The sequence below is a fragment of the Leptodactylus fuscus genome, chromosome 4, assembly GCF_031893055.1.
Source record: "Leptodactylus fuscus isolate aLepFus1 chromosome 4, aLepFus1.hap2, whole genome shotgun sequence".
NCBI classification, from domain to species: Eukaryota; Metazoa; Chordata; class Amphibia; order Anura; family Leptodactylidae; genus Leptodactylus; species Leptodactylus fuscus.
Window position 1 is genome coordinate 62,843,445 of NC_134268.1, and position 24,468 is coordinate 62,867,912.

General features: G+C 43.0%; 1 protein-coding gene and 1 non-coding gene across 6 annotated transcripts in view; one reads left to right on the forward strand and one right to left on the reverse strand.

The window, feature by feature from the left end:
• Nucleotides 1-22,924, forward strand: part of NOL4 (nucleolar protein 4) — a 214,182-nt gene extending 191,258 nt beyond the window's left edge. For 3 of the 5 annotated variants that reach the window (XM_075270536.1, XM_075270538.1, XM_075270540.1), the window contains 2 exons: nt 11,422-11,602; nt 20,380-22,924. In XM_075270536.1, the coding sequence (XP_075126637.1) occupies nt 11,422-11,602; nt 20,380-20,576 (378 nt within the window). In that variant the 3' untranslated portion in view covers nt 20,577-22,924. The remainder of the gene's footprint in view (nt 1-11,421; nt 11,603-20,379) is intronic. The other 2 variants (XM_075270539.1, XM_075270537.1) reach the window with 1 other exon arrangement.
• On the reverse strand, nt 13,132-13,257 carry LOC142201734 (small nucleolar RNA SNORA17). Its single transcript, XR_012715629.1, has one exon. It is a non-coding gene; the product is annotated as a small nucleolar RNA SNORA17 (small nucleolar RNA).
• Nucleotides 22,925-24,468: the final 1,544 nt, after the last annotated feature.

Consider the following 24,468-nt stretch of genomic DNA (forward strand, 5'->3'; position numbering starts at 1 on the left):
TGTATGGGGCCATGTACCACTGTATGGGTCTCTGTACTATTTTATGGGCTTGTGTACCACTGTTTGAATGTGTATGTCTGTATGGGCCTATGCACCATTGTATGGGCCTGTGGATCACAGTATATCTCTGTGTATTACTTTTTGGGCCTCTGTATCACTATATAGGTCTCTGTACTATTGTATAGGACAGGGTACCACTGAGTTAGTACTTTAGGCTTACTGATACAACTTTTGAGGTTGCTATTAAATGGCCTATTCTTTCATATTGATGGCCTTTTTTTCATATTGATGGCCATTTTTCATATTGATGGCCTATTCTTTCATATGGATGGTCTTTTATTGGTTGAAACTATAGGGAATAAGGTCTATATTTTGCTTACGCTAGCAGTACACTTGGGCCTAGAGAGATTGTTTCTATAGTTAGGACGGACGGAAAAAGTTGAAAAAAAAAAAGAAAGAAATTGAAGTGGTAACTTTAACACCTCATCATTAAGAATTGCAAGAAGTATTGCTTTTAGCTCTTAAGGACTCTAGAGGCAGATGAAGGCAGCTATTAGGTCTCTGACAAAGCAATTATGGCCTAGACACACATGCTGCAAGCTGACCTGACATTTGCCTCTGGATAGTTGTCATAGCAGCAGCCCGCACTGAACAGTTTGATGCAAGTCTTTACTCCATCCTCGCCAACTTAATGCAACATATTCTGTAAGATGCATGCAAGCTTTCATGAGACAGAAGTGACGTTCACACTTTATTTTTATCCAGTGTCTTGTATAGATGTTACCATGTTAATGATTTACCCCTGGCTAGCGTGGAGTGCCATTCAGTCTTGCTGGTTACCAGGTAACCCGGGAACGCTGCCAGGAGGCGCTATACAAACAAGCAAGAGGTTCAGCTTGTAAAGCCCTGGGGTTGGGGGCACCCGAGAGCAGGATATGAAGGATTGTAACACTAGCCCATAATCAGGATCAGTAGGACGTGTAGCAAATAAATGGCTCCATGTTGCTTGTACATTATTAAGGAGAATATTGTGGTGTGCTTTTCTAATATTCAGCATATTACAGCATAAGATTGAGAATAAATGTGCTTGTAGGAGATTCTGAGTACACGATATGGTGATGTTTACCACATTTTTCCCAGAACAAGGGACAACCCCCATTGTTTTGTGGTGCCCCCATATGCAAGATTCTCACATACCAAAAGCCTAACAACACTATTTTTTCACACTTCTATAGCACCAATATATTCTGAAGCGCTCCACAGATATCTCCTATAGGGCTCACAATCTAAATTCCCAGAGGAAACAACACAAAAATGAGGAGAGCATAGAAATCCTATAAAGATGTCACCCCCTTGATCAAACCCCAGCCCAGAAAACCAGCGCTGCCTGCGAGCCACTGAGCTTCCCCCATATACGCTCAATACAGAATAGCTAGCCAATAGCGGTGATCTGATATAAAACTATGCAGGCCCTTCATAATGCAAAATTGGCCCCGACTGATGATGTCACACAGTATAGATGTCTGTTGCCTGTCAATGTGCTGCAGACAGAAGCTGTCATATTGAGCTGGATGCCGTATGCATCTGTTTTTTCAACATACACAGTATAATACATCTCTGTATAGCACTTTCAGAGCAGATAAGTGCAACTTGAAGAGCAATGAATATGTATTTAGTCAATTTTCTTAAAGTTTACAGAATTCAGTATAATCTCTTTCAATATTTAGTAACTGGCTAGCTCATAGATTTGTTACACTGCCATCTAGTGGACATAACAGACAATCTTGTTATTATGGAGTATGTTGCACTCACAATACTGATACTGTGTGAGCTGATATGCGGGGTCTTATGGCTCCAATAAAGCCTTCCATCAAAAAAATAAATAAATAAAATAAATTATATATATATATATATATATATATATATATATATATATATATATATATATATATATATATATATATATAAATGCAGCAGCACCCTGCATGCAGCACAAAGGTATAAGGAATAGAAAAACATTGCTACTAATATTACTATAAACTAATCTATGCATACAAACTAGAGCTTCTTTGTTATACACATGTGATCAAACAGTAAAATGCCCAAACAGTAAAAAAAATTAAAATATATATATAATAAAATAATTATATGACAATATTCAAGTAGTTACTAATATCACTGAGATATGCAGTAGAATAATTTCATGCATTTGTGTGTTATAATTCAAATCACTCCAGACATTGTTCCCAAGATTGTGAGGAATATTATATATGATTATGATTATTATGACATGAAATGTAGGATAATATGAAGCATGTTACTTGGTTAATTTATCACTTCATATAGCATGGAAATAATAACTAAATATACCACTTTCCGGAGATCTGCCAAGTCATACATATAAATCACTGTACTCACTATCAGTAAGTATTACTGGATTTCATTATTAAAGAGATTGTGCATTGTAGATAATCATAAATACTAATAGAGAAGTCATAAAGAACATACATATTCTGAAAAGGCCCACGGACTGAATGAGCAAAACACAAATTCTTATCCTGACAATTGGAAACGAGGGAAGTATATAAAAAGAATGGAGGAATGTACTTACCCATCTATACCTCTTTTCTGGTGCTGGTGCTCTTTTTTGCGCCACTCTTGCCACTATTTTACGAAAGTGGGTAGAGACCAAATCTGGCCAGTGTGAGGACGGCTTGACCTGACAAATTTGCAGAAAGCTGACATGCCTTGTACCTGATATCTATGCCAGTTTCAGGCTGTTGTTGATTTCAATTCTAGCACATGGGAGTGCACCTGAGTTATTAAGAGTCTGGAGCTTCTGAATAATTCAGGCACATCTTGTGCAAGCCAGGAACCTGATTAAGACTAAGGCCCCATGTAGCGTCCTGCAGCAAAAAAAAAGTGGGGAAAACCACAGCGGCAAAGCATCGCAGAGAGTTTTCCTTTGCAGATCAATTTTCCTCTGCATCAATTATAGCTATAGAGAAAATACTGACATTTCTGTAGGTATAATTGACGTGCTACAATTTCCAAAACCACAGCGATTTTGGAAATCTCAGCATGTCCTCTGTACATATTTTACCACAAATTGGGGATGGGATTTGCTCGAATCCCATTCACTTTACTGCAACTGTAAAACATCACATTTTTTTCTGCAGCATATACGCCACATGGAACCACAGCCTAAAATTATCTGCAAATACATCCACAGCAGTGCTAAATACTCAATGTTCCCTAGTGTCTCCTTTGCTTGGCTTTATGTTACTTACTGTTCTTTGTATCACTATTATTTACATGAAGTGGACAAACTACGTTTCCCATGATTCATCTGCCTGCATGGGTAATAAAACACTTCCACATGCGAGGTCATGTGCTGCTGTGATGTTTAATTTGCTGGCTGTACTGCTCACAGGGAGGGGTAGTGAGCTTGCAAACGAAGCATCATTGACCAGAAAATAAATCAGATACACGGTGCTAAATTTAAACAGGATATATATTTGGATGTGTATTTATGCATCCTGTTATTTGGCTCATATTTAAAAAAAAAAAAAAAAAAAAAAACTTTTAAGGCTAAGGCCCCACGGGTTGTAATCGCAGCGCTAAAGCGCTGCAGAAAGACCCGCTGCGTGATCGCATTACGGTTCTTTCCACAGCGCTTTTAAGAGAAAGTTCACAGATCTTTCCCCTGTGGACTTTCTCTTAACATTATATCTACGGGAAAGCCGCCGGCATTTCCGTAGATATAATTGACATGCTGCAATTTGCAAAGCCGCAACGGCTTTGCAAATTGCAGCGTGTCCGCGCTGCATTTTTTTCCGCAAAGTGGGCAGGGGATTTGCATGAATCCCAACCCTTTTGTCTGCACTGTAAAACGCTGCAATTTTTCCAGCAGTGTCTCCGCTGCGGGCAAATTGCGGCGTTTACATCCTGTGGGGCCCCGGCTTGAGACTGGCGTTAACGTCAATCTTAAATTCCCTCCAATGTGTATTGAACTCTACACTTTACTTCTCCTGAGCCATCATACTTCATCTGAAGGTACTGTGGTATAGCGCTAGAGACCACAGTCATATCTGGGTCATCCCACAGGGTCTTCTCACACATACAAGAATAGCAGCACTATAGTAAGCAATGCAAATATATGCCGTCATATCATAGTGTTTGCACAATCACATGGTTGTACTGTGGATTCTGTAACAAATGATGACATCATGGGATGTCATTAAACATACTGGTCCTGCAAGAAAGTCTGTGGGACCAAAGCAAAGCCAGAGTATATATGATATCAATACTCTTGCAAATGTAGGGTGGCACCCAAAATCCAGGACTCATGGTTCACTAGTAGAGATGAGCGAACAGTGTTCTATCGAACACATGTTCGATCGGATATCAGGGTGTTCGCCATGTTTGAATCGAATCGAACACCGCGTGGTAAAGTGCGCCAAAATTTGATTCCCCTCCCACCTTCCCTGGCGCCTTTTTTGCACCAATAACAGCGCAGGGGAGGTGGGACAGGAACTACGACACCGGGGGCATTGAAAAAAATTGGAAAAAGTCATTGGCTGCGGAAATCAGGTGACCTCCATTTTAGACGAATAGTGGATTTCAAATCCGGGTCATATGAGAATGTGAACTTTGTGACTATGAGACAGGGATAGCTGTACAGGCAGGGATAGCGAGGGATAACCTTTATTTAGGGGGGAATGTTATTAAAAATAACTTTTTGGGGCTCTATCGGGTGTGTAATTGTGATTTTTGTGAGATAAACTTTTTCCCATAGGGATGCATTGGCCAGCGCTGATTGGCCGAATTCCGTACTCTGGCCAATCAGTGCTGGCCAATGCATTCTATTGGCGTGATGAAGCAGTGCTGAATGTGTGTGTTTAGCTCAACTACACCGGTGGAGTAGTTGAGCTAAGCACACAGATTCAGCTCTGCTTCAATCAGCGCTGGCCAATGCATTCTATTAGCTTGATGAAGCAGAGTGTGCACAAGGGTTCAAGCGCACCCTCGGCTCTGATGTAGCAGAGCCGAGGGTGCGCTTGAACCCTTGTGCACCCTCGGCTCTGCTACATCAGAGCCGAGGGTGCGCTTGAACCCTTGTGCAGCCTCGGCTCTGCTACATCAGAGCCGAGGGTGCGCTTGAACCCTTGTGCACACTCTGCTTCATCAAGCTAATAGAATGCATTGGCCAGCGCTGATTGAAGCAGAGCTGAATCTGTGTGCTTAGCTCAACTACTCCACCGGTATAGTTGAGCTAAACACACACATTCAGCACTGCTTCATCACGCCAATACAATGCATTAGCCAGTGCTGATTGGAGAGACGGAATTCGGCCAATCGGAATACGGAATTCGGCCAATCAGCGCTGGCTCTGCTGGAGGAGGCGGAGTCTAAGATCGCTCCACACCAGTCTCCATTCAGGTCCGACCTTAGACTCCGCCTCCTCCGGCAGAGCCAGCGCTGATTGGCCGAAGGCTGGCCAATGCATTCCTATGCGAATGCAGAGACTTAGCAGTGCTGAGCCATTTCTGCTCAACTACACATCTGATGCACACTCGGCACTGCTACATCAGATGTAGCAATCTGATGTAGCAGAGCCGAGGGTGCACTAGAACCCCTGTGAAAACTCAGTTCACGCTAATAGAATGCATTGGCCAGCGCTGATTGGCCAATGCATTCTATTAGCCCGATGAAGTAGAGCTGAATGTGTGTGCTAAGCACACACATTCAGCTCTACTTCATCGGGCTAATAGAATGCATTGGCCAGCGCTGATTGGCCAGAGTACGGAACTCGACCAATCAGCGCTGGCTCTGCTGGAGGAGGCGGAGTCTAAGATCGCTCCACACCAGTCTCCATTCAGGTCCGACCTTAGACTCCGCCTCCTCCGGCAGAGCCAGCGCTGATTGGCCGAAGGCTGGCCAATGCATTCCTATGCGAATGCAGAGACTTAGCAGTGCTGAGCCATTTCTGCTCAACTACACATCTGATGCACACTCGGCACTGCTACATCAGATGTAGCAATCTGATGTAGCAGAGCCGAGGGTGCACTAGAACCCCTGTGCAAACTCAGTTCACGCTAATAGAATGCATTGGCCAGCGCTGATTGGCCAATGCATTCTATTAGCCAGATGAAGTAGAGCTGCTTAGCACACACATTCAGCTCTACTTCATCGGGCTAATAGAATGCATTGGCCAATCAGCGCTGGCCAATGCATTCTATTAGCGTGAACTGAGTTTGCACAGGGGTTCTAGTGCACCCTCGGCTCTGCTACATCAGATTGCTACATCTGATGTAGCAGTGCCGAGTGTGCATCAGATGTGTAGTTGAGCAGAAATGGCTCAGCACTGCTAAGTCTCTGCATTCGCATAGGAATGCATTGGCCAGCCTTCGGCCAATCAGCGCTGGCTCTGCCGGAGGAGGCGGAGTCTAAGGTCGGACCTGAATGGAGACTGGTGTGGAGCGATCTTAGACTCTGCCTCCTCCAGCAGGGTAAAAGTTAGCTTGCGAAAATCGCAAACTGACAGGGATTTCCATGAAGTAAAGTGACTTTTATGCCCCCAGACATGCTTCCCCTGCTGTCCCAGTGTCATTCCAGGGTGTTGGTATCATTTCCTGGGGTGTCATAGTGGACTTGGTGACCCTCCAGACACGAATTTGGGTTTCCCCCTTAACGAGTATATGTTCCCCATAGACTATAATGGGGTTCGAAACCCATTCGAACACTCGAACAGTGAGCGGCTGTTCGAATCGAATTTCGAACCTCGAACATTTTAGTGTTCGCTCATCTCTATTCACTAGCCCTTCCTGAAGCCAAGCCTTGTGAAGATCGTTCATCATTTTATTATATATTTGCAGAATTTAGTACTTTGTTTATACCTCCAATGTCACTTAAATTTCTTTCCCATTGAAACTTATTCTGCAGTCATTATCTCCCTATATTATAAAAATGAATTTCTGTCTGTCTATCTGTCTGTCTGTGCTCTAATGCGAACCAAACGACTGGACCGATCTTCACCAAATTTGGTACAGAGATACTTCAGATACCCGGGAAGGTTTAAGACGAGACTCCAACTCGCTCGGACGTACCGTTGCTGAGATACAGCATTTCAAACACAGTGCCCCCCTCCCCCCCCCCCCCTTAGCCAATACAAACCTGCAAGACTTTCACTCATATTCCAACTGCAATACACACGGTCACTCCACATGCACAATCCAACACTGATATCCAAACTGAGATACACGCATCAGAGGATTAGATACACAGATCAGCAGACAGTATCACACACCAGAGGATTAGATACACGGGTCTGCACACAGTCCCACAAACCAGAGAATTAAATACGCGCTTCTGCACACAGTTCCACACACTGAAGGATTTGATACGTACGTCTGCACATGGTTCCACATACCGAAGGATTAGATACAGGCATCTACACATAGTTCCACACTCCAGAGGATTAGATACGCGCGTCTGCACACATTTGTACACGCCATAGGATTAGATACACGCGTCTTCACACAGTACCACATGCAGTAGGATTAGATATGTGCGTCTACACACAGTTCCACACGCCAAAGGATTAGATACGCGCCTCTTCACACAATACCACACAGGGGAAGATTAGATACGTGTGTGTGCACACAGTACCACACTTTGGAGGATTAGATACATGCCTCTGCACACAGTACCACAAGCCAGAGAATTAGATACGCGTCTCAGCACACAGTACCACATGGGGGAGGATTAGATATGCGCGTCTGCACACAGTACCACATGCGATAGGATTATATATGCGCATCTGCACACAGTACCACATGCTGGGGGATTGGATACATGCGTCTACACACAGTTCCACACACTGTAGGATTAGATACGCACCTCTTCACACAATACCACACAGGGGAGGATTAGATACACGTGTCTTCACACAGTTGTACACGCCATAGGATTAGATACACGCGTCTTCACACAGTACCACATGCAGTAGGATTAGATACGCGCGTCTACACACAGTTCCACACGCCGAAGGATTAGATACGTGCCTCTTCACACAATACCACACAGGGGAGGATTAGATATGTGTGTGTGCACACAGTACCACACTTTGGAGGATTAGATACATGCCTCTGCACACAGTACCACAAGCCAGAGAATTAGATATGCGTCTCAGCACACAGTACCACATGGGGGAGGATTAGATACGCGCGTCTACACACAGTACCACATGCCATAGGATTATATACGCACGTCTGCACACAGTACCACATGCCGGGGGATTGGATACATGCTTCTACACACAGTTCCACACACTGTAGGATTAGATACGCACCTCTTCACACAATACCACACAGGGGAGGATTAGATACACGTGTCTTCACACAGTACCACATGCCGTAGGATTAGATACACGAGTCTGCACACAGTACCACATGCCGTAGGATTAGATACGCGCGTCTACACACAGTACCACATGGGGGAGGATTAGATACACACGTCTGCACACAGTACCACATGGGGGAGGATTAGATACACACGTCTGCACACAGTACCACATGCCGTAGAATTAGATACGCGTGTCTACACACAGTTCCACACTCCAGAGGATTAGATACGCGCGTCTGCACACAGTTGTACACGCCATAGGATTAGATACACACGTCTGCACAGAGTACCACATGCCGTAGGATTAGATACACACGTCTACACACAGTTCCACACTCCAGAGGATTAGATACGCGCGTCTGCACACAGTTGTACACGCCATAGAATTAGATACACGCGTCTGCACACAGTACCACATGTAGTAGGATTAGATACGCGCCTCTTCACACAGTACCACATGGGGGAGAATTAGATACGTGTGTGCACACAGTATCACACTTTGGAGGATTAGATACATGCCTCTGCACACAGTACCACAAGCCAGAGAATTAGATACGCATCTCAGCACACAGTATCACACAGGGGAGGATTAGATACGCGCATCTGCACACAGTACCACACGGGGGAGGATTAGATACGCGCATCTACACACAGTACCACATTCCGGGGGATTGGACACGCGCGTCTACACACAGTTCCACACGCCGTAGGATTAGATACGCGCCTCTTCACACAATACCACACAGGGGAGGATTAGATACGTGCATCTGAACACAGTACCACACAGGGGAGGATTAGATACAGGCCTCTGCATACAGTACCACATGCCAGAGAATTAGATACGCGTCTCAGCACACAGTTCCACATGGGGGAGGATTAGATATGCGCATCTGCACACAGTACCACACGCCAGAGTCATTAGATACGCGCATCTGCACACAGTTTCACTTACTGGAGGATTAGATACGCGCCTCTTCACACAATATCACATGGGGAGGATTAGATATGTGCATCTGCACAAAGTACCACACCAACAAGGATTAGACACGTGCATCTAAACACAGTACTACACGGGGAAGGATTAGATACAGCTTTACTCCAGGTATCCATAACAACTGATCACAGGTTTTTCACTGACATCCAAAATGAGATACACATAATCACATGACGCTTATGGACATACACACAAACCACATACAAAATACACCAGTGCAAAATTGGACAATTCTTATGGGGTCAGTACACAAACATAAATTGTAATATACCCGTGCGAAGCCGGGTCCTCCCTCTAGTATAGTATATAGATGGCAGATAGCTGTAACGATAACACTGGAACTAAATTTCTATGCTTCTTGGATTTATGTAAAATTGCATACATGAAAGCTGTTTAATGGTCAGACTATATTAAGCTGCCATCTTATTTATGGCCTTTGTAGAGAGAACATGTTTCTTCAACAGGCTTCTCCATTTTATACCAGTGCCTTGTAAAAAGGAGACTTCTGAGTATTGCAGCCGGCCCTCCATGTCAGCTGTTCGTGGTTCCTCTACGTAAATTGACCTTGTCTTTAGAAATTCTCAGATGTTCGCTAACAAATATAGGTACTTTGTGGTGGAAGCAAAGGGATGATGCTGAATATACAGTAAAGAATCTTTTATCTGTGACTAATGTGCAGCTTTTAACCTTGATCTAAGAGGGACAAACACAAGGAGGTAAAACCATGATGCATATAATAAAAGAATTTCTGGAGACGGGGACATAAATAAAGTGTACTTTGGTTATTATTCTTGTTTACTCCTTCATCGCTGTGTGCACAAAAGGTATAGATTGGGGAAAGAAGGGACGTCTATATCATAAGGGAAACTATGCAACTACCCGTATACCCCCTGCAAAGAAAGGACCATATCTGTGCTGGCTCCATCCACTCCGCTTAATGGTGGGAGCCTGTGCAGGATTCCTGCTTGGAATCTGTTCTGTTAGCAAACAAGGGGCTTGGAAAACCAGGAAACGAACCCCATACCCTTCGGTCAAGGGGAGAAACAGCCACCATAATGAGGAACCCAGTCTGACCTTTGCTATGAGCCTCCATCTTCTGCGAGGTGAAATACAGCATCTGTTTAACCAGAGGACTCTCTGATATGACCATTTAATGTGTTTATTGCCAGTGATACAGCTTCTTTGATGTTAATAACAGGTTTTAGTGATGGACTTCTAGCTCCATTAGAGAACAATAGTATCTGGAGAGAACAATGGGAGTCATGTGTAAGGGGATGGACTGGGGTGACCCAACTAAATGAATTATTAAAGTGATTTACACTGAGGACGGTTTAGGGACTTGTTCACAGTAGAGATATTAAAGGGGTTAAAAATAATAATGACCTGTCCGGAGGATAGGTCATCAGTATCAGATCAATAGGAGTCACTTGTACCCCTACCACTCAACAACTGATACACAGAGAATGGAGCAGGAAGCAGACAGCTCTGTTCTCTGTGTAGTGGCTGAAGCCTGAAGTCATTGCAGCTTAGCTTCCATTAAAGTAAATAGGAATTGATCTGCAGTAATATGGTCTGGCTGTCTGCTTCCTGCTCCATTCTCTGTGTATCAGCTGCTGGGAATAGCTGAGCAGTGGGTGTTGGACCACTATCGATCTGATAATGCTTATCTATCCTCAGGACAAGTCATCAGTTTCTCCCAGAAAAGTGCAGATCTTAGTTGTGTACATGAGGCCTTATGCTTTGGGCTGTGTTTCATGAGCACTTCTATAACATGGGTTTGCTTCTGGAATTTGCTTCAACTGAGCACCAGTGGTCATGTGTGAAAAAGAGAAGACATATGCCCCGGAGCAATGTTGGTAAATCATCCAGATTGCCTCATTCACAAGTAAAAAGATACCTAAACAATCATTTTGAAATCTAAGCCATAGCAATACATGTATAGGACCTCTGTATTCTATAAATACTGCATGCACCTTATATATAATGGAACTGACAGCCATGTTCACACCTTGTCTCTGCAGGATGAACCAGCACTACCCGATAAACCATTCAAACAAGAAACGGCACAGGTCACTTACTCCACGTCCGCTGTATCCAGCACGCAAGAGGTGTTATACATCAATGGGAATGGGACTTACAGTTACCATAGCTACCGAGGGCTAGGAGGAGGCCTACTAAATCTGTCGGATACTTCTAACAGTGGTGAGTTCTCCTGCAGCATTTCTCCGCACGCTGTTTTTAGGTTTACAATTAAAATGATCATATAATAATCCACAAGGGTCGCATGTAACGTGTAATATTTCATACTGGCATTTTACATATGTAAGTGATTTTTAGATGTCCTGCTGCCAGTGTAACAGTTTGTGAGTATTACATGCAGACGCTTCTTATAGCAATGTGTACGAGCACTCAGCAGTGGTAAAGGCCGCATGTACATTGGGCTGATCCCTTTGTGGTACAATTAAAATCTATTGTGTTCAGATTACCTAAAACTGAACTCACCCGGCCATAGTTCGGTTTTTATTATGGCCAAAGATCCTTATGCAGCTGATATTATCCATCATTAGACCCGCGGTTGGGATGGAATGATATATAGATGCAGGGCCGCCATCAGGAATTTTGGGGCCCCATACAGCCTAAGTGTCTGGGCCCCCCCCCCCCCCTCCCCTGCCATTTTTGCTTTGCGCGCCGCGGGAAATTTAGCCCCACCCACTGTTATGTTGACTCCGCCCACTCATTAATTTCCATTTGCCCGCACACTGTATAATCCTCCTACAGTCACCCGTAAATTATATGTCCCCCTCCGTCTCTCCCCTAGCTTCATATACACCCTTCATCTGCCCCCAGATTCATGTCCCCTCCATCTCTGCCCCCAGATTTATGTCCCCTCCATCTCTGCCCCCAGATTCATGTCCCCTCCATCTCTGCCCCCAGATTCATGTCCCCTCCATCTCTGCCCCAGATTCATGTCCCCACATTTCTGCCCACAGATTCATGTCCCTCCATCTCTGCCCCCAGATTCATGTCCCCCCATCTCTGCCCCCAGATTCATGTCCCCCCATCTCCATACCTCCCAACTTTTGAAGAACTAGAAGAGGGACAAAATGTGTGGCGCGCCACAGCAAATTTAACCCCGCCCACTTTTGTGTTGACTCCGCCCACTCGTTAATTTTTCATGTGCCCGCACACAGTATAATCCTCCTACAGTCACCCGTAAATTATATGTCCCCCCTCTATCTCTCCCCCAGTTTCATATACACCCTTCATCTGCCCCCAGTTTCATGTCCCCTCCATCTCTGCCCCCAGATTCATGTCCCCCATCTCTGCCCCCAGATTCATGTCCCTCCATCTCTGCCCCCAGATTCATGTCCTCTCCATCTCTGCCCCCAGATTCATGTCCCCAAGTGTCATGCCGTCCCCTCCTTCATCTGCCCCAGTGTCATTCCGTCCTCTCTTTCATCTGCCCCCAGATTCATGTCCCCACAGTGTCATGCCGTCCTCTCTTTCATCTGCCCCCAGATTCACGTTCCACCTCCACATTAAACTTACCTTCTCCTCCGCTCCCTCGCCGCTCTCTGCCCGCCTCTCTCCCTGACACATGCGGCTGAAGGAAGGAGCTGACACGGGTCAGCTCCACGCTTCGCCGCTGGGTGTCTCTCTCGCTGACACATATGCGGCTGAAGCGAGGAGCTGACCTGTGTCAGCTCCTCGCTTCGCCGCTGACGCTGACATGTATGCGGCTGAAGCGAGGAGCTGACCTGTGTCAGCTCCTCACTTCGCCGCTGCCGCCTCTCTCGCTGACACATATGCGGCTGAGCCGGGTTCCGGCTCAGCCGCATATGTGTCACCAAGAGAGGCGGCAGCGGCGAAGTGAGGAGCTGACACAGGTCAGCTCCTCGCTTCAGCCGCATATGTGTCAGCGAGACAGGAGGCAGCTGCGAAGCGAGGAGCTGACCTGTGTCAGCTCCTCGCTTCAGCCACGTATGTGCTCAACTCAGATCTGCGTCCTCTGGACGCAGATCTGAGTTGAAACAGGACATACAATGACTGCTGCCGGCGCCAGGGGGCCCGGCCCCCCCCCCCCCATTTTAAAATTTGGCCGGGCCCCTGACGCCAGTAGCAGTAGTACTGGCCTATCGGCGGCCCTGTATAGATGTTCTGTGCAGGGTGAGGGCAGCCAAAGTGTTAAACTAAGAACAATGACCATTACTAATCCAGTATATAGCCACCAATATACAGTATGCACAAGATTATACACTGTATAGATCACCAATAATAATGACATGTCAATGTGTTTCTCATAAAAAACTATAATTATAGTGTTGCATTAAAATGACAGCATTTATGGTACAAGTCCTTGACTTAATGGCTGTACACTCGCCCAGTGCTTATGTATTGTATGCGGTAACAACAATGAAACTTTGTGATATGAATATGGCTGCTGTGGGACATTATACCATTCGGAAGGGCCAATGTGGGACATTATAACAAGTGGAAGGGACACTATGGGATATTATACTCTGTGAAGGGGCCACTGTGGGACATTATAAGATAAGATAAGATATTCCTTTAATAGTCCCACAATGGGGAAATTTCAGTGATACAGTTTCATAGATAGTACAGTAGTATATAACAGGAGAGAAACACATACAAGCTCATGGCAGATAGAGGAAATTAGGCAACTAGTGGAATAATAATAATGGAATAACAAGTGGAAGGGACACTATGGGACATTATACTGTGTGAAGGGGCCACTGTGGGACATTACACTGTGTGAACAGGTCACTATTGAACATTATACTACGTGGAGGAGCCGCTATGGGACATTATACTGTATGAAGGTGCCACTATAGATCGTTAGACTCTGTGGGGGGGCCATTATGGGTCATTGTTGTGTGCGGAGGGGCCACTATGGGACATTATTCTGTGTAGGCAGTTTTCCAATAAAAATGCAAGCATTTTCTTGCAAAAACACTCTGTGTGAATGTACCTTGAATGTAGCTATAGCTGCACCTAGATACCTAGTGTCCAACCACCCTAATAGTGCCGCCATATGATGCTCCTGAATACGTATATTTACTGCTAGTCGGGGGCTGCACATGTACTTTCATTGCTTCTAATGGGAAACTATAGCTGCATCCCGGGAAATAGCAGTAAACACATGTTTCCAGTAGCATCTCCTGGCAGCATTTCTGTGTTATGGTTTGTGGTATATGACTTCAGTATAGTGGTCATCAGCCTTACAATTATTGTCCGGCACTTTTCATTTAAATTGACACAGCATACAAAGAAGGTTACTTACCCCGATCTAATTTATGTATAGTGTTTTCAGCTTGTAGAGATTCGCAAGGTTTGAAAAAGTCATCTCTCTATAAAGGGAATAGTAAATTCCTCCAATATAATTACAAAGTATCATCTTATCCCAACTATTGCAGACTGGTAGGCGTTAGGACACTACTGTCAGTGCCAGTCTACAATGTGTTATGTCGGGGGGAGAAGCACAGTACCCAGAGGGCTGCCCCAGCAGCTGCTGTACAATGTATTGAGGACTAGCACACATTTTACTTGCAAACTAACCTCAGCTTTCCCGAATTCAGTGCATAATACTAAGTGTTAAATAAGAAATTAGGTCCAATTGTGTAGTAATGTGACTGCTGCGGAAAACACTGACAAATATTGATTTTTGTGGGAGTTCAAGTCATTGTAAATGATTTAACCTTTGTGGCTACGTAGCTAATGCTTTCTGTCACTCATCAATAATTACAATTGTAGGAGATAGCAGTTATGGTTTTCTTGAAGAAGATTCAATATAAAATACGGTCACTGGCAAATTAAAATGCCTTGAGATCTCGGCCGTGCTCAGGTTACTTACCCGCAGTCCACATAAACAGATTATACTCCATGTACATGAAGTTTTTATGCATCCTGTGTGTTCTGCATTTGTTCACACACCAGGTTTTGTGTTTTTTAGTGTTTTTTCTGTAAAATGGCGGAGAATTTTCCCTTCTGCTTTCATCAGACTTTAGTTCTTGCTTTACCATTATATATTTCTGTGCTATCATGCAGACCCAGTCCTAGGAATCCCCATTTATGATCATCTCTATGGTGCCTGGACATCCCCTCCTCACCACAGTGACATTGTGCTTGTTGGAGGGTAGTTGGGGGTTGGGTGTTTTTTATGTACAGGACAAAGCTGATCCTCTACTGGCAGATGGCACCATACGTGTGCTTGTTCCAATCGTGTTCCTGCCATATTGTTTGTGTCTGTAAGCACATCCTGATATTAAGCACTGTGGATAGTAACATCTGTTAGGTTGCTGATGTCAATGATGAAATACATCCTTACCTGTCAGCTTTGTATATGTGTCACCTATGTGTAACCCTATGTAATCTGATAATAAATATCCATAGTTTCTGATTGTATAAAAATATTATTACACCAGCCCTTATTCTGAGGCCAAGCTGCATTCACATGCATGGATTTCAGGGAATAAAATGGATTTCTAAATCAGTAGTTTATAGTATATGATGTGGATTTCAGGTTAGAAAGGTTAAAATCAGTTTGTACATGCACATATTAAAATATCTGAATTCCCTTTACGAGTTCGAGAAGATGGAGTAACAAGCTGCGGATGTTGGTACTGGAGCACTGTCCCATAGACTTCAATAGGGTAGCAATACAGCACCTAAAACTGCCTCTACATTTTGTACAATGGGTTAGCAGCACCACTCTGGCATGTAAGCATTACTGTCCCAAAGCTACTGATCTGCAGGGATCCCAGGAGCTGGACCCTCACAGATCAAATATCCTAAGGATAAGCCCTTCTACATTAGAAAGTGGATAACCTCTTTACCATTTTCTCAGATCAAAGTTATCATATACGGATGTGTCAGCACACTCAATTTTTATTGCCCCTTATCCAGATCACATGCATTCAGGCAATTTTTAAAGAGACCTCACAAGCAAAGTTTTTTGCAAGTTATGTTTAGGGCCTTTTACATTTTAAAACCATAGGGCCCTCACACACAACCAGGTTCCATCCATGGAAAATGGTCCATAGGGCCCAGACTGAACTTGGCCATTTGCATAGGAGTCACTGCAGAGAGCAGAGAGTTCTGTAATGGCTACAATAATGAGCTGTTCGGGCGTTTGGGAGCCCACGGCATCACAATTGACTACTGTATAATGCAGTGACTCCTATGCACATGGTTCAGTCCGGGTACTATAGTCCACACATGGACCATTTTCCATGGTCGAGACTGGATCGTGTGCAAGGGACCTTAGAGCAAAGTCATTCTTTGATATGTTGGATTATTGTTTTCTACTGGCTAGCATGGCAGAATCTCATGTAACCTAGCTACCTGCAACACAAAGTATTATAGCTAATGTGTTAAATTAATGGTCCAGAACTTACCCAACCAATATTATCATATGTGCTGTATTAAGGTAAATTTTGATACAGCTTGTTATGTCAAGATGGTAAAGTTGTGGAAGTATACAGAAAATGTTGACTATTTTTTAATCCACTTCTAAATTTGGCTTTAACGAAAGCCTGTTGTCTTCCCCAAAGCATATTCAGCTGCCACCACCATGTTACAAAGCGCATTACAGTGGTAAACAACATATCTACTTTTGTTATGTATGTCACGTCTGTAGATTTAGAGAAAAATAACTTTTATTACTCTTTTATAACTCTTATGTAAATGAGGCAGTTGGTGCACTGGGGGCGGTCCTTCAATATAGGAATTGGGAGGATCAACTCTCAGAACAGAGCAGTGCTCCAGGGAGCTGAAGGTCCGCCACCAGTTCTCCAAATCTACAAATGTGACATACATATCAAAGGTGTGTTGTTCATCATTATAATGTACCCTGTAACATGGTGGAGGTAGTTGGTTATGCTTGGGGAAGGTGATATACTCCCTTTAAATCCTGCACGGTCAATCCTAAATAAGGCACAGTTTAATACCCTCTATCCTTTCGTGATGTTTGGGATTTGAGAATAAATAAGATAAAATACGTAACATGCTGTCAGTATCTAGAGCTTTCAGTCTATGCCTTGGCCTAAGAATGGACTGTTACAATGTATTGTAGAATTCGGTTGTTAATTCATGTTAGCAGGTGGTAAATTACTGTGTATTAACTCCTTGTGTGGCACTGGAAGGCCTTGTGAGTCTATAATCAATCCCCTGCATGTGCTATTAGCACAGCATGCCCGTCTACAGTATGGAGGCTTAGCACTGATGGCAAAAAATAAGGGCATTCCTGCTTCCTAAATGGCGTATTCTGCTTATTTATCTGACTGCTTCTGTGGATTGGAATTGTAAAAAAATATATATAAATGCTCTAAAATATATAATATATAGAAATATGCAAACAACTATTAAAATATATTAAGATATATAGAAATAAGCAAGTATAAAATAGAACACACATTTAAAGTACGTGCGTACAACCGTATACTATCATTTATCATAGAGATTTACTTGTACTTCCCAAAATACACCATGTTATTTACCGTGTTATTGAATGACAGAACTAAAATATTTTGGGCCTCTTTAATGCCTTTCATCCCCCACAAAAACTAATGTAAAAAAAATTTGGAACAGCTACGTCCACCATAAATTCACAAAGACAAGAACATAACACTACACCCTGCTATTGTTTAAGTAATTATTGTTATAGCTCATGGAGGACATAATCTGTATTTGTTCTGCTAGTCGCCATTGCTAAAATACTGTGTTGGCCTAGTCTGAGTCCTTTACTGGATTGCAACTGAAATAAAATAATGTTGGATACATCATTGTACTTGGTATGAAGGTAGGAAGTGTGTGTGTGGGAGTGGGGGGATATCAATCCATGTACCCCAATTCTCTTCTACAGATTGGCGTTAATGGTCCCTTCGTGCACCAAAGATGAGCCATATCCCTCATTCTGTGCCTCACTTACAACCTTATGCAAAAAAAGCTTTTTAATCACCGTTTCCATTAGGTTTTATCCTACCTTTTCACTTTTGTAACTCTCTCCTATTTTTTATCATAACTATGGAATAAAAGTTACATTTTAATGAAGCCGGGATGTGATGCGGATCCTTTCTATCTTCACTGCAATTTATGCAAAAGTGGGCGAAGCAGGGTGGAGAGTAGTGCGAGCCGGGACAGGGATGCCTCAGGTCAACATATTTAGTATAACTCGCAACAGAAACTGGCCTGAGTTACGTAGAAAATCAAAGCCAGTCTCTGACCTGCGTAGATTTCCTCTTATTTAGGCCTTATGCACGTGGAGACACCAGTTTTAGGCATTATTCACGCGGCCATGCCGTTTTTTCCAGTTTTGATGTCCATGTGATGGCCGTTTCTGAAATTGCATTCACATGGCCATTGTAGAGCCCATGAATTTCAATGGGTCTAATTCACATGCCACTATCAATGTCTGTATTTACTGACAAGGACAAAAACAGTGCACGTCAGTTGTTTTCGACCGTAGTGAAAAACTGTCAAACAACAGACATGTGAATAGACACATTGGACACAAGACTGTCGTGTGAATAAGTCCTTAATAGATTTCTCCCTTTCATTCTAGAATGGAATCTCTCTATACATAAGGCCTATAGTTACAGTAATATTCTGATTATTATTTTTTAATAATACAACTCATTGTTTCTTTTGGCAGAGGAGGCAAATTATTGTCTCTCCTGTATTATTACTAAAGAGAAGCAGTGAAAGATATTACGTGTGCGTTATGACTGTCCCGTCTACTACAGGAGCACAAAGAATAGTATCACTCAGTGTAATGACTGGGGAATCAGAATGAAGGATATTAGTGAGTGTCAGACTCCAGCTCATGGATGGAGGGAGCACTGTATACATAGCATAGTACTACATAGCAGTATCCCCTCATGTAGTAATGTCATATATTACATTGTCCCCCAGATGTCACCAAGGACAAGAAGCATGCCCACACTTTCAGAACAGTTATACGTATAGCAACCATCCTACATGAGAGTGGCAAAACTGATCAACTCCAAAGTATAAAATAAGCAAATACATAACTGGCCCCATAGGAAAAAAAATTGTATGAAATATAGTACTGACCTATGAGTGCAACCTTTCTGGCTGGGCCTGGTTACATCTTTCACTGCTTCACTCACTATAGTTATGCCCTTGGCTAATTCTTGTTTTACTCCACAATTATATGCTGTACTCCATTGAAGGATTTGCAGCACATGTCCTATTCCTACTACTGTCTTGCTCTATTACTCCACTGTCTGCCTTCATAATGAAAGCCATCTGGGATTTTAAGAAATTTGGGTACAAGTGACATCTATGATAAAATATAGAAATATCCTTTAGTCATCTGTTAGATCCCCTGCTGGTTCCGGTGCCACCGCTCTTGTGCTTTCTGCTGGCTCCCACAATCCTGCAGCAATGACCTCACATATACCATACATGTGACTGCTGCGGCCAGGCCTTGATCTCAGCAGTCATGTGCCGTACATGCAGGCGATTACATATGTGGCATCATTGCTGCAGGATCGGCATTACTAGAATTGTGACAGTGGAACCAGCGAGGGACTTTATCCTGTTGTATTCACTTGCCTTTAAATCCTCAAAACCCTTTTAATGTAAATTGAGGGGTTTTAAATAGAGAAAATGTAGGTAAATTGACACGAGACAAAGCTTAGCCTTAATAGCTTAGTAATCTACAAGAAACTTGTGCACCTCTGAAACGCTATGGCTGTCGGATACAGTAATTTTGCACATTTCTTATACGCTTCAGTCTTCTTTTACCTACTAGCAAATGAATGCCCTTTACATATTATTCTGTATTAGCTGCTCTTGAAAACCATTAGCGGTTCATTGTCAGCAGTTTCAATGACATGTGACTAATGTGTACAGATGACTGTGCCGGCATTGTAGCGTACAGTATGGAAGATACACGGCTGTGATACTGATGTGTATTTAATCTGATTTGTCTTCAGCAGGGCCAACAGATCTGAGCATGAAGAGGCAGTTAGCGACTACCTCCACATCATCCAGCAACACAAGCTCCAGACCTCAGCTAAACCCTACCGAAATCAACGCAGTCAGGCAGCTAGTGGCCGGCTACCGGGAATCAGCAGCGTTTTTGTTACGTTCTGCAGATGAACTAGAAAACCTGATCTTACAGCAGAACTGAGTCACACAACCTCTTCCTTGGCCTGGTTTAATGCCGGAGTTCCACTAATGATATGCTGACAATGTATATGCCAGAGTGGACCCGTCTGGTTACCGCACTGATGAGTAGAGGAGATAATTACCATAATGCCACACTGTTTTCAATCCATGAAGTGATGTTAAGGTGCTGCCGGTGAACTTGAGACCTCTGACATTCTGCAGGTCTTTGATGTGTCCAGCTTTTTGTTCTCAGTGTGTCAGTTTAAATATTGCATATGTGGCTGTAGATCATTAAGTCATGCAAAGCAGTGGAGCGAAAGGAAGACACTAAGTTGTTCAATTATTTCCAAGTGCAATATTAGTGGAATGTTCTACTGACTCTGGAAATAAAGCTACACGACATAGCAGGACAAAATGCCAACATACACTCATGGTAGAACATTTAATGAAGGATTGCATATTTTTTGAATAATGTGATTTTTATATGGTCCTTTTTTTCATGCAGACATTTTCATTTCTATACCCGTAATCTTTTCACATTTCCTACAAGTCAGTTCTGAAAATCCCTTTCCTGCAGTTCTTTACGTTTCGGATTACTTTAAAAAAAAAAAATAATGCACAGCGCCCGACACTTTACATTTTTCAGACTTCCACTATGGGGTGACAGGACTGAGGAATGTATACCTCAACGTGGGTCCAAATAAAGCCATTATCAAGTGATATTTTCTATGTCAACAAGTTATTTCATTTCAAAGTTTTTGTTAGAGTAGAGCAAAGGCCCAGAAGCTTCTCTGGTGGTACCTACTGAAGCAATGGAGAGCGAACATGGAGATGCCGATAGTAAATTATAAGATGTCAATGCATACGAAGGCTACTTACCACATAAGCCTTGTAGACACAGAGTTTTCCATTACATAAGGTACCTCATAAAATGTTACATGTTTAGTAGAGTAGAGACTATTCTAGAAATGGTAGAACATGTTGAAGAACCCATGGAGAACACTCCTCAGCGTACTTTGAGCTGTAGGTTCTCGAGAGTCTGGATGGGCCGCTACATATGAGAAGTCACTGCCTCGTAATATAGTCGTACAAATGGGTTTGTGTTCTCTAGACACAACGTCGAAAGAGACAGCGCCATCCTACACTGACTAGCGTGAGGAACTTCATGCAGCTTAAAGTATGTCTGATGGACGTCTCTTGGACAACTGTAGTTTCAGAGGACAGGCGACTAAACTACTGATCAGAATTCCTATATATGTTTACAAAGCTATTTTGATTTCTTGTTGTGAAGTATTCCTTGGTAGAAGTACAATGGTACATACAATACATGTAGCAGGATTCCCCGGCACCGATGTTAGGTCACGCATTGTGGGAATATAGTCTGCTAATACATGATCTCTATATGACCCATCCCAGGGAACCTATGTCTCTCCCGTTATCAACACATGAATTTTGCTGCTCTTAATGTGTGCACGTCCTTCTCTCAGAGGTTGGATATTGATGACTGAATACTTAAGAGGTTGCAAGTGACAATCTGATAATTTGCACTCTGGTGTGTATTTTTCATTTGAAGCAGATATTTTTTACGGACCCACTGGAGGGGGTAAGGGCCTCACCCTTTTTTTTTTTTTGCACCCAGTGGGTTAACCCTTTTGCTGCCAGAGGGGTTAGCAGCACACTGCCATGCAGACTCTTACACTGCTAACCGCTCTCCAAATAAAAAGGGGTGAACATTGGTTACTTTGCACATGCAGTATGTGAATCGTAACCTCCCACAAGACCGAAACCTGTACAAAAAATAATCTGTAAAAATCAGTAGAAAACTCCAACCTCTCTAGATCCTTATTTTCCAATGTGGTCTACACATTCTTAGTGTTTCTTTGTGCACTGAATCATAATTTTCACTTTAGCCGTAGAGAGTACTTTTGTTCTTTGCACAGTATGATATGTTTAGTTGTTTAGCTTTTGTTAAATATCACGTCCCTTGTGCATTCCTGAATTTGCCTTATTTCATGTAAAAATGTAATTCAATTTTTGACAATGAGTTTAAGGCATCAGTGATGATATTTTGTACATAAACATACCTGTTTTATATAGACTGACTGTGATTGTGACTAGGTAATGTGCACTTTTTCTTGTAACTGTGGGCATTGCTATGCTTTTTTGAGTGTTTCTAGAATCATTGTTGCTTACTTAAGAAAAACTTTTGTGATACTGTTTGTGAAATATAATGTGAAAAAACTATTGAATATTTTTAATATATTGTACATTATTATTACACAAAACAACTTTAAGTTGTGGAATCAGATCCACAGATTTCAGTGAAAAAAAAAATCAAAGATTTGAGGGCTGACATTTCCTCTGTTTTGTTTGGATAAATAAATTGATTTATGTGTAAATTTATGGTGTTTTTTGTTGTGTATTATGAGTCCGGAGATACAAGTAAGTCTAAATTATTAGCAATATTTTTGGGAACTTTTACATACATACAATTCTGGGTATTCCTCTATATTACCTGAGGCCTGGTTCACATCTGCGTTCGGGCCATTCCGTTCCCTTCTCCACATGAAAAATGCGGAGAGAAAATTCCTGCAAGCAGCACTTTTCTCTCCTCATTTTTCGTGAGGAAACCTCACAGACCCCGTTGTAGTCTATGGGGTCTGCGGGTTTCCTTAGCTAACCACTTTTTTATGTGAATTAGGTTTCCGTTTTGGGGGCCCCAAATAAAACCCATGCGCAGATGTGAACCGGGCCTGACATAGTATCACACTTGCAGACATTTTTACAAACTAGAAGACAAGCTATGACGCATAAAGATCATTATATCTACCTGTCAAGTCTATTTATTTCCAGTCTTTGCACAAAGTGGCACTATTGTCTAAGCGGTTGTCAGGTTTCGAAAAACCACTGACAGACATCCCATTAAACAATCTGTTATTAAAGGCTCGATAAACCTAGATAATAAACTAGAACTAGAACTAAACTAGCTTACATTGTTTGTCAGACTACAGGACTGTATCACAACCCTGAAACAAATAGTCCCACAGAAATCCTGTAGAGAATACGGGGGGTTCATTTTCATCTGTTCCATTTTTAGTTGGCAGATGGGGAGGGGGGGTTAGAAAAGTGAGGAGAGTTGTCTTACAGCCAGACACAGGACAAAGGATTAAGAAAGAGAAAGTAGTTTATTTCCTGGGACACAGAGTAGATCTCTATATCTTTCTTATCTTTTGTTCCGCCTCACAGGCCATGTGATGTCACATTCATCGATGACTTGGGCTGATCAGTCCAATTCAAGCATAGTCATTGTACAAATGGATGGTGTTGTGCTTGGTAAGTAGTCATGAGGCTGCAAACACTACAGTCCCTTCAGCCAGCTGATCGGCTGGAGCCTGGGTGTGGGACCTCTGCTGCTCTATAATTGATCACTAAGGATAGGTCGTCAATTGATAAGTACTAGGAAACCTCTTTAAAGGGATCCTATCATTAAAACACAATTTTTTGTGACTAACACGTAGGAATAGCCTTAAGAAAGGCTATTCTTCTCCTACCTTTAGATGTTTTCTCCGCGACGACGTTCGGTATAAATCCCGGTTTTTATTGGTATGCAAATGAGTTCTCTTGCAGCACTGGGGGCGGGCCCCAGCACTCAAACAGCACAGAGTATTGTAAGTGGCCATTTTCTTGTGGCTGGCGGGCATGCGCAGTCGGCTTTGCCCTAGGGCTGAGGCCTAGAAGTTTGAAGCCTGCGCCAGAAGAAGATGCGTGAAGAGGACGTTTCTGAAGAAGATGGAGGCGGCGCTGGAGAGTTCTCTTGCAGCATTGGGGACGCCCCCAGTGCTGTTTGAGCGCTGGGGCCGGCCCCCAGTGCTGCGAGAAAACTCATTTGCATACTGACGAAAACTGGGATGTAT